The sequence below is a fragment of the Halichoeres trimaculatus genome, unplaced genomic scaffold, assembly GCF_033239565.1.
Source record: "Halichoeres trimaculatus isolate MK-OKI-2021-1 unplaced genomic scaffold, fHalTri1.1 fHalTri1_scaffold_5, whole genome shotgun sequence".
Lineage (NCBI taxonomy): Eukaryota > Metazoa > Chordata > Actinopteri > Labriformes > Labridae > Halichoeres > Halichoeres trimaculatus.
The window spans coordinates 12,456,575-12,467,641 of NW_027437183.1; the positions used below are offsets into that span (position 1 = coordinate 12,456,575).

The 11,067-nt window shown below is 39.5% G+C and overlaps 1 protein-coding gene across 2 annotated transcripts; it reads left to right on the forward strand.

Moving 5' to 3' along the window:
• The first annotated feature begins 221 nt into the window (after positions 1 to 221).
• On the forward strand, positions 222 to 9,698 carry cep78 (centrosomal protein 78). Of its 2 annotated transcripts, XM_074671088.1 has the most exons (17): positions 222 to 410; positions 1,007 to 1,269; positions 1,366 to 1,541; positions 1,650 to 1,722; positions 1,831 to 1,934; positions 2,046 to 2,220; positions 2,303 to 2,416; positions 2,601 to 2,665; positions 2,777 to 2,879; positions 3,707 to 3,809; positions 3,962 to 4,004; positions 4,109 to 4,252; positions 4,390 to 4,467; positions 5,196 to 5,377; positions 6,177 to 6,218; positions 6,678 to 6,840; positions 7,612 to 9,698. In XM_074671088.1, exons 2-17 carry the CDS (start codon positions 1,014 to 1,016, stop codon positions 8,212 to 8,214), a joined length of 2,424 nt encoding a protein of 807 aa, XP_074527189.1. In that variant the 5' UTR covers positions 222 to 410; positions 1,007 to 1,013; the 3' UTR covers positions 8,215 to 9,698. The 2 variants fall into 2 exon arrangements, with proteins under 2 accessions (XP_074527189.1, XP_074527190.1); XM_074671089.1 differs by lacking the exon at positions 6,177 to 6,218 and having other exon boundaries at positions 7,612 to 9,697.
• Positions 9,699 to 11,067: the final 1,369 nt, after the last annotated feature.

Here is an 11,067-nt window from a genome sequence, read left to right on the forward strand (position 1 = left end):
TTCAAAACATCTTGATTTTTAAGATCTTTCTTGATTTTATTTCTGTCCTTCTTGTGCTTGAACAACCACATCTCCCCTCCATGAATCAGTCAAGCTTACCTTGTGATCCAAAAATGAATTTCTCTGAGTTAATTCACACAACCTGCTGTATTCTGCTCGTTCCTTTTTTCCATCTTTCCATAAGCTTGCTGGACACTCTTCATCGACAGGGGGCAGCAGAGCCCTGAATGGACTCACACTTGCTGTAGTGAGGAAGAGTTGAGGGCGGGGCTTTGACGGCACAACACCGCCACTTTTGAGAGAACGCACCTCTTGCTATCAATAACATGCTATTGAAGTTGTTTGACAGCAGCCAACAAAGTCAACAGCAACTCTGAAACGACAATAGAGCCGTCGGTTATATGTCAAAGGTAAAATGTGTTCGCTTTGTTCGGTCAGATATGGTTTTATTAGGCATGAATCTTCAGTTATAAACAACCGATAAGAGGCTTGTCTGCAGAACTACTTGACTCTCCTTAACTACCAACGGTTGCTAGGAGCTTAGCTTGCTAACGGATCAGCGGTTGACTGGAGAAGTGGTTCATTCACAACGTAGTTACATTTATTTTTGACTTTTCGGCAACACTCGTAATTATCTTACCGAGAGTGGGCCCGCATTGGAGAAATAAGGATGATAACTTGACAAGAGACAAATGAGATAAATGCCCATAACCATTCACCACTTTCATCTGTGTGCCAGAGCATCCCTCCACCATCCTCACCAGATTAGGGTGTCTATATGTGAAAGTGGATACATGTTAACAAGAATGGCCGGGAAACAACTGAATAAAATAGTTTTGGAATCAAATTTTACGTTTTGGCTTACAACGATATTAAATTACCTAAATGAAACTGTGCTTCAAACATGACGCTTCCTGCAAATAAGCAATGCCTTTTCTGTTCATCTGATGACTGTAGTAGGGTTGAATCCTTTTGACTGGAGACGCTTTTCTTCCTGTTTTTCCAGGGCAAGGATGGTTCAAGACAGTGCACAGATTCGGCGGCAGGGCGGCCAGGATTTTAAGACATACTATGACTTTGCCTGTGCCAGACAGGAATCAGTTCCTCTCCCGGCTGTTACGATAAACCTTGACAAAGGGATTCTGGACTTTAATGGAGACAGGGCTAAACTCACAGACTGGCCACCCATTCTCAACTCTATCTGCATCAACAAGCACCTGCACCATATTGCAATAAGTAGTACATATCAAGCTGGTTTTGGAGATGCAGGTAAGGAATATGGAGTAAAAGAAAATAAGGAATTAGCAGTTTTGAGAAAGTAACGATTTTGCATTTAATAATTCATTGCATCACAACCAATTTCAGAGAAAAGGTACTTAAAGTCCAACTTCAAGAGAAGGATTCCAGCAATACGCTCTAAGGACATGACATTTAAATTGTGCAAGGCCCTGAGAGAGTGTCTGACTGTGTCGGCCAACCTAAAGACTCTGCAGCTTAATGGACTTCCACTAAGGGAGAGGGACCTCATCACCTTAACAAAAGTAAAGAAAACTTTTAAGAGTTTATCTTGGAGGATGGGGGACAAATTAATTGGATGTGTCTGAAATGGAAACCTTGTTGAATATTGAGCCAAATCTGTTCTCTCCCAGGGTTTGGCTAAAAGTGTTTCCTTAGAAAACCTGTCTCTTGCGAACTGTCCAATCACAGATGAGGGCTTGGAGGGTATGTCATTTTAAAGCACTCTTTCTTCTTACAAAAAGCCATCACTAAGTTGTAGTATATGGATGTTTTTTTTCATTTGCTCTTTTGTACATTTCTTGTATCTTTCAGTCATTTGCCAAAGTGTGAAGTATTCTACAAGCATCAAGACAGTTGATTTTACAGGGTGCAATCTTACTTGGAGAGGGGCAGAACATATGGCCAATATCATCAAGGTATGTGTCCCTTATTTAAAGACAGAAGTAGAATAGTATTTTAGATATGTACAAATAAAAGATAACTGGTGTTTGAAAATGCTTTATGTCATGTGAAAATACGTTTCTCAGCATCAGGGAATGCAGAGGCATGGCACTGCATGGGCAGAGTCTCTGAGGTACCGACAGCCACAGTTGGAAGGAATGAGGGGTCTCCGTCGAGTCACTCTCAACTGTAACACTCTGATTGGGGACCGAGGTGCTGCTGCTCTTGCAAACGAACTGGCTGAGGACTTCTGGGTAAAAGGTAAGTTTGTTTGCAAGACATAGAGGAGTGTAGTAGAAACTTAAGCTCAGGTTTTCTTTGAATTTTGCTATTTGTTCAACAGCTGTGGACCTACAGAGGTGTGGTCTGTCTAATGAGGGAGCTCGTCGTTTGCTGGAAGCCTTGAAAACAAATACCGCTCTTTGTGTTCTGGATATTCGAAGTAACCCTTTAGTTGGTGAGTGCAACTCAACCAAAGTCACATCATCATTTAGATTTTTGTCACAATGCATTAATTATTGGGATGTTAGTTTCAAACAGCACCTTTAGTTGTGATTTTGATAAAGTTGCGGTCTGAGGCTAGAGAAGTGCCAGAATTTAGTGAGTTCCTGATGCATGTTTCTTCTCTTTTTTCTTTGTAGACAAGGTCCTAATTAAAACAGTGATAGAGAAAGTGCTGATGAATACTAAAGGACAGTCACCAGAGGTAAGTGTCTGGAACTCATGCTTTAAATCACAGTTTTGAAAAGAAAAACAATAAAATTTATTGACAAAATACAGGATTTGCAATCTTCAACTGTGTTCCTTATCCATGTAGTACTGTTGGATCAAGCCAGCAGCCACAGAGCCACAAAGGGCTTCAGCTCCACGAAGACATTCACTTCCTGTTACTGTCAGAGGAAAAAGTACAGTGAGGATAGGTATGTGTCAAGATCATGTATTTCTTTTTTTCTCCACTACTACATTGATCTTTGTCATCATTCTGTAGCACCACAACTTTTGCAGAGGTAACTGAGCATTCAGCTATAAATAAATGGAATGTTTTTGGTGCTTCATCAGGCTCAAAAAATTCCAGATGTGGTTGAATTTCACCTGATATTTAGGGAAAGCTGAGCTGTAGACCCTGAGCTTTTATCATTTGCGCAGCCTGTGGTGTCAGATCTCTTTGAACCTGCTTGAGGTCGTGGCTATAATCTCACACTCATATTGTCTCTTCCTGACTTCCCACCTTTTGGCTTTTAAGTCATCTTGAGAAATGGTAAGAGCTGAATTTATATTAATCCTTTTTGTCCTTTTAAAGTGCTGACTGGTGCAAAAGGAAACTTGCTGAGGACATCTCAGTGCTTTTGTATGGTTTTAATTTTTGTGTTGGAAAGTTTACTATAATGCTAAAATCTCTCCCTTAAAAGACTCATGGTTTAGCTCACAATTGATTTTCATCTGGACCCATACATTCTTATTTTAAGCCTTTTTCAATGCAAAACACGTCATGAAAACAGTATTCCACTGCCTTATTACCGGTGGTTCATACGTTAAATAAAAATGGTTCCTCTGTATGCATCTAGATGGTCTCTGTAAAAAGTGATAACACACAGAAATGGACTCATTCATTTGAAGACTTTTTCCCTCAGGACTATGTGCCTCAATGTAAAACAAACCAATTGCTGGTGCTTCCAAACAGCCTACCTTTTCCTTGAAGTTTAATTAGTGAATTAAGAGTTTTTACATGGTCCTCTTTCTGGTGCAGCACCTCGTAAAGGAGCCTCTGTAGGAGGACAGGCCTCAGGTGGTGTTCAGAAACGCTCCCGTCATGTGCCATGGCGTGCTGCTGCACGAGCTGGACGCCAGAGGTGAGGAGATCATTTTTAGGATAAAAGTATACAATTCTCACTCCTGAATTTAACTATGACTTAATGGGAGCTTAAAGAAATAATTGCATAATATGGTGTGCATTTGAAACATTTCTCGGGAACTTACATTATTTTGAATCCTTTTGTTGCAGAGGTATGCCTCCTGGAGTTAGTGTGGTGGATCAAAGCTTTCAGGTCAGCTTTTTTCCCATGTGTGTGTCAACTTTGTATTGTAATTATGGATGCGAACCTGTTCCAGAACAGTCACATTTTAAAACTTCACCATCTGTTGTAATCAGGGAGCAGCTACTGTGAAAGTAACCATGGAGTCAGATTCAGAGGAAGATGAAGAAGAGGAAGAAGTGGTGATTGAAGTGGAGCAGAAACCATCTCCTCTTCATCTTCAGGAAAGGATCACCGGACGGGAGATTATATGTATGCAGGTTGGTTTCATCTGCTTGGTTCTCTCCCCCTAAAACATACTATGTATACTATGGGGGGAAGAGTTTTGGAGTTAATTTATTTACTTCAAAGTCACCTGAACATGTTTTGTGTTTGTGCTGTTTTGCATGCCCTGCAGATGGAGCTAAAAGAGTGTCGTCTGAGGCTGGCAGAGGAGCGCAGGGCCAGGCTAAAAGCTGAGTCAAGGCTCATGGAGGTGAGGAGAATATCAAACTTACTTACACATTATTTATCTGTTTTTAATGCTTTTTCTGGTTTCTCTTCTTCCTTATTGTGACTGACAGTCAACCTGCTGCACTGAGAGGATGACAGGGAGAGAGAATACAATCTTTTATCCTTGACAAACAGGGTTACTGGGCTGTGTAATTATTTAATTCATGCTAAATGATTCAGATGTCATCTTGATCATCTTGTGGACACTGTGATGCTGATTTGTGACAATTGTGCTCTGTGGATTCACTTGCGCATGTTCAGCTCAGGCTGGCCGTTAATCCTTCCGCTGGTCTGGGAGTCTGTCTCAGACAGATGTTTAAGTTCAGCTATGTTTCCTCTAATCCTAATCCGATGGAGTTGTGCTGACTGGCTGCTTTTATTAAGCTGACAGCATGACAGCCTACTATTTCTCTGTGCCTCTATGTCAGTATGATGTTTCAGTGAAAGAAAAAAAATAGGTGCAGTGTCATGTGAAATTCATGAAAAAGTATTGATCTAAAATCCTTTCTTTCATCTGTATTTTAAGAAACAAAAACAAGTGTTGTTGTAGGACTTATACATGTTTCACAAAAAGACCTCTCAGAGCCGACTTCCCTCATTGTGAAAGTCTCGGGTCCGACAGACATCATACTTGCTTAAAGAACACTGAACTTAATTAGAGACTCACTTTGATATAGATTTAAATTCATTCCTCCTTTTATTTTGATATAGTTTGAGCTGGAGAATGCCCGTCTCCGTGATACCAACCTCTCCCTGTCAGAGGCCCTTGCAGCAGCCGGCTCTGCATCAGTAACAACTGCTCTCGGTGCTCTTGAAGACGAGGCAGTTCTCGAGAGCATTGAGAGGTCTTTCACAAAGTTCCATGCTTTCATGGATCTCCTGAAGGATGCTGGGTAAGTATTGTTCTGCATTTGTCTCAGTGCCGGGGTTGGCAGTGTAAATGAAGTGTTTACTGCGGTGTAAGACTTTCAGTTTCATTATGTGTGTGCAGTTTTTGGGTAACTTTAATGGCACTCTGAGTCAAAATGTTGTCATTCTTTCTAAATGCAACTACAAAAAGGACCATTAGTAAATCTCTGCCACCAAGTGTTTCTTTGATAACTTTATTTACCTTTTGTTTTCTTAAATGCTGCGGTGACTCCTGAATTTCCCCTCGGGGATAAATAAAGTATTTTCTATTCTATTCTATTCTATTTTGTGCATTACTCTAAAGACGACAGCTATTTATTATTCATTTATGAGATTTGAGAGATCCCGAATTTCTATCATGTGAAGAAACCAGTAAAGTCAATCATACATTACTACAGGATAATCATGTTTCAAAGCAGCAATATATGATTGAAAATGCTCATCTTTATGATTAAAATTCTCAAACTCTGATGTCTCAGAAAATAATAAACAATAGTTGCCGTTGTCCTTAAGAGAATGCACAAAAACAACTAACCAAACTAACCAAAAAAACATGTGACAAAAGAGATTTCCCAGACGGCTTGTCAGTGTGTGAAGATGGATGTGGTAACAGGGAGTTGTGTTCGATTTTGGTTTCATTCTGACGGACCCTTTAACAACAAAGGTGTATTTGTTTTGGTTCTGTTGGATTCCTGGTACTGAGCCCTGTTCAAAAGGCACTTTCTCTGACTCTTTCTCTGACTCTCAGTTTTTGGCTTCTGTCTTTGACTGTGTTACATTCAGACTCAAGGATGCATTCATGCTTTTGAAACCAGGGTTTAACAGGTGAATGTCTCAATTTTCTGGGTTTTCTGTTAATGTTCACTCAGCAGTTAGATCTTTATTGTTTTCCTTTATAGTTTAACTCTTTTTCACTCTGACTCACTCCTTCATCCAAGCTAACCACTGTTCTATTCTCTCACTCAGTGGAAAAATCAAAACAGTTTTCTACCAGTCTGTCTTCACCCAAAAGGACCTTTTTACCCTTGTAAACGTGTTATTTGAAAAGTTTCTAAAGGAGGGGGTCAGCACAACACAAAAGTCTGGTTTCCACTGATGCCTTGCTTTCCATGCCTTTAGCTCCAAGTTTGGGATTTTACTACATTTGGTCTGTAAAAATGCCAACCTGTGTGTAAGGTGTCACCCTCTGACGTTCACTTGTTTAATGTCGCAACTTATGTTGGTTGGATGAAATGTATGTCCCAGATTTAATTCTGATGGATTGAATTTTTATTTTGTTTGCAGCCTTGGTCAACTAGCTTCATTGGCTGGAATCGAAAAATCAGATTTTGCCCCCCCAGGAAGACCTCAGCTTTCCTCTACAATAGGACCTCATGTAGGCGGTGAAGAATCTCTGGTCAGAGGAGACTATCTGGATGTTCGGGCAAAACCTGACACTTCTTTTTTGGTAAGGGGAGAATGTTTTAATGTTATAGTATATCCACATTGTTTGGATTTGTGTAGCATGTGCGTCTAAAGCAGCTGTTTGGCATCTAAGCAGAAAAACTTTTGAATCACATCCAGTAGATATTATGTTCAACATGACCTTAGTAACAGCTCTAACCCAGGTTTAAGAATTTATAGGAATGTTCCAATGTGATTAATTACCTAGTCGAAATTTAAATTCTCCCAACTTACTTGTCTATCGAAAACACTTAGAAAACTGCTAGAATTAAAGAACATTAATTCAACTAGATACAGGATCACAGAGCCTGCAAGCTTACAATCCAACAACAGTTTGCTCACTGTGGCTTAAGTTAGCAAAGCTAGCACAGCCAGCCTTTGCTCCTCATTGCAAGTTATAGCTCACATGCCTGCACTTGTTACACATCTCTCCAGCTGAGTGTTCAAATGGTAGCTTAACTTGGTAGTTTGAACTTAAATGCACCCAAATACAACCATATCTATACTTCTACATATAAACATTGCCAAACCAAACCACCATGTGTCATATATACTTGTTTACATCCCAGTAGTGGAGCAGTATAGAATATTAACATCAATTAATAAAAATTAAAATATCAATATTTTATTTGACCAACTACTAATTCTAGTGCTGAGATGGGTAATAAGACAAGGCGCCATTATACTTTAAGAACCTACACTAAGCATCTGGTGTAGTTTTAAGTTTTTCTTGTTGCCACATCATTCTTATCAATCCTTAACTTTTTGTCTTCAGGAAGGCAGCATCCTGCCTGCTGGGCCAGCTGAGGTGGCTGACACCACCACTCCTAGATCTGAATCCTCTATCAAGGAATCTTTTCTTGAACACAGACTGCTAAATAAGACCTTCCAACGGGCTCATGGACCTTTAGGTGACACTGGTGATGGTGGTGAGGAGGATGCTGACAAATACTCAAAGCCTCACACGCAGAGTGACTCTGGCTCTGAACACAGTTTTCACAGCCAAAAATCTTTTGACAGAGTTTCTGTTGGAAAAACAAACCAACTTAAGAACAATAACAACTCTGACAAAAGCAACAGGTCCAGTGGATACAGCGTCCACAAGAGCTCTGCTAATCGTCATGCTTCTCATAGCAGTGGGTCTCATGGTGGATTGTCAGGAAAATCAAGCATCAGTGACATTATGAGCGACAAGGCAGAGTCTGTAGGATCAGTGAGGTCAAGGAGTGGTGGGCAGGGGAAGCGTGTGACAGTAGGACAGTCAGGGTCAGACAGGTCAGACAGGTCAGAGGGAAGGGCCTATCCGGGAAGGGAGACCCTGGAGCAGATCAAGACACTGGTCAGTCTCGGAGGGCTTTCAGATAATGATTCCTTCTGACCAGAGAAATGGGAAAATGTCATTCTCAGTGCCTCCTGCTTTAAGTGCTTTCTGCCTCTTTTTCAGGCTGTTTGTCACATTCAGTCAGCCTGTTAAAGATTTTATTTATGCATTTCAAAGCCTGGATTCAATTCATTTTGGAGTGAAGAGCATGATTGTTGCTTTTGACCAAAGCAGAGGCATATTACTAGTTTGATAGAAACAGAATTTAGTTGAGACACATGTTCAAAAATTCCTAAAAGGTTTTGTTTGTATATTAAACCCTTTTAAAAGACTACGAATAGCACTAGGAAGGCTTTGTGGTTTGCAACTACAATCTACCTTTACCAGTTCCTATTTTAGACCACAAATTAAGTTGATTTTTTTGTTTGTCACAACCTCTCATACCTCAGAGAGATAAGAACCTCAAAGCCAATCCACGAGGCTAAATTAAGATAAAAAACATTCTGTTTCATGTTCATGTGGACCTTATTTAAGAAATTGTTTTTCAATGAAACGTTGAAATCTGTGATCATATTTATTTGATGCTTTTAAAAGCTTCGATGAATCTAAATGATATTCGTTTTTAAATTGTTTGGACACTCTGCACTGTTCTCAAGTGAATGTTTTCCTAAATAAATATGTTGGTGTTTGAAACGTTAAAAGGCACTGACACTACTATCTTCACTAACAAATAATAGCAGCAATAATAAACTTTATTTATATACCACTATTCAAAGCAATGCTACAAAGTGCTTAACGTAATAACAACAAACAGTAAATGAAGTAAAAGAAGAATTCAAAGAGTGTTAAAAGAGAAATGTGAGAAGGAGTGGAAGAAAATACTACAATACATGAAAGACTAAAAACGACCACCAATTAAAGGAAGACATCCCAAGAATAAAAACAATCAAAGAGGAAAAGATTAATACTGAAAGAGAAAAGTAAAATGAAATAAAAGCAGCATTTCGAAAATTGAAACACCCCCAGTTATAATCTCTAATAAAAGCATATGGAGTAAAAAGTATTTTTGAAAGTTATTTTAATGAGAATAAAATCAGTGTGTTGAAACTGAAAATCTTTCTTACAAACATCCTCTGCTGTTACTTATATTTATACACCCTGTGATCCATGTGTTGTAAGGATTTACCCATCCCCACTGTTACTTCTGTTCCAGCCACCTCGTCATTGGTTAGATCCGTGCCAGAAAATATTTTGGATCTGTGTCTACCAGCTTTTCTAGACGCAGCAGCTCTTTGTGTAACATGAACGCTCCCTTCCAGAGGACAAAAATCTGTTTACGACATTTTGTTGTTTACGGTCTCTTTCGGTGCTGTATCCTGAGAAACACAAAAACATGTCCAAAGCATGACTTTGTGGGTTAGAGCAGGACATAGTGTTCTTTTGGCATATGAGTGTTTTCAATTACAGCTGGAGCAAAGAATACAGCTTGAAGCCACAAGTTCAACTCTGAAAAGATGTAAAGGAGTGCAAACAAAGGAAATCCGTTTTTTTTGTAGTATAAAAAAAAATTAAAAACGTTTGTTGCATCTCTTTTTTTTATTTGCATTGTGTAGTAATTTTTATCAATAGAAAATTAGAGTGTCGGATGACAAAAAAAGAATCATATCTAAAAATACTGCAGAAAAAGATTTTTAAATATGTTTTATGTGCACCCCATGAGACATCAGCATAGACTGAACTCCGACATCCAGCAACAAGCTGTAATAGCCCTCTCATATTTGAGGTATGAATTGAAACTCTTATAGCAATAGGACTACTGTAAGCAAGAAGTTGGAGCAGCTTTTTTTTTTTTTTAACTCAAACTGAGTATTACTGAGCAAGGCACAAGTGCACATCTACAGTCCTAAGGCTGTTTATCCATTTAAAGTGGGACTGTACACGATTTTCAACTTCATCTTCTTACAAGTGGTGTTGAAATTTATTTGAATTTAGAATAGAATTAAACTTTATTGTCATTGTAACAAGTACAACAAAATTAAAGTCACAGCAGAAACCAAAAAAAAAAAAAGTAAGAAAGTGTATAGAAAGTGCAAAAAGGTCCATAAGAAAATAGGTGATGACAGCTTTTCCATCTTTCTCCAGTTCAGCCAGCCTCCACCTCCACAGGGTCCAGGACTGAGCTTCTTCAGTCATGCTCCATTTCTTCAGTCATGCTCCATCTCTGTCTCCTGCATCCTGTCTGCTCACAGCAGGTGAAGCTCTTCCAACATGGCGTTGGTGTCTGATGTTAGCTTTGTTAGCCATGTCTGTGAATAGCATGATGCTACTCTGCCTTCTGGTATTCCCTCTGTTGCTGGGTTAGCACAGCTAGCTCGTCCATCTTATTGGAGATAGATCTTACGTTCCCAATAACGATGGATGGAGGGACAGGCCCATGTAGTCACTTCTTCGCTCACACCTGAAAACCAGCACATCGTCCAAACCTCCTTCTCCTCACCTTGTGGAAAGACATCAGGCCTTACACCAGTTAGCACTGACATGTTACAGGCTGCTAACAGCTGAGTTCAAATGTAAACAATACAGCCATGGTTACATGTAAGATCTCTAGACAAACACAGAAGAAAAAGTTGTAAAAAATCACTGAAGCCACAAAAAGTTTGGTGTCCATAACCAAGAAATGAGCCATACAAAGTAATGATCCACCCCAAATACAAAGATTACGAAAAAAAGAGACAAAAAAATTACAAAAACGAATAAAGGAGAGAGAGCTGCTGCAAGAGGCAGCCATAGCCAACAGGGCGGCGCCTAGCAAAGAGATCCACCATTGATAAAATTATTGCACACTCAAGGATATTGCCTCTGTGGTTTGAGCTGTAGCTTGTAATGGCTAAAACTGGCTCATGTTTTAAA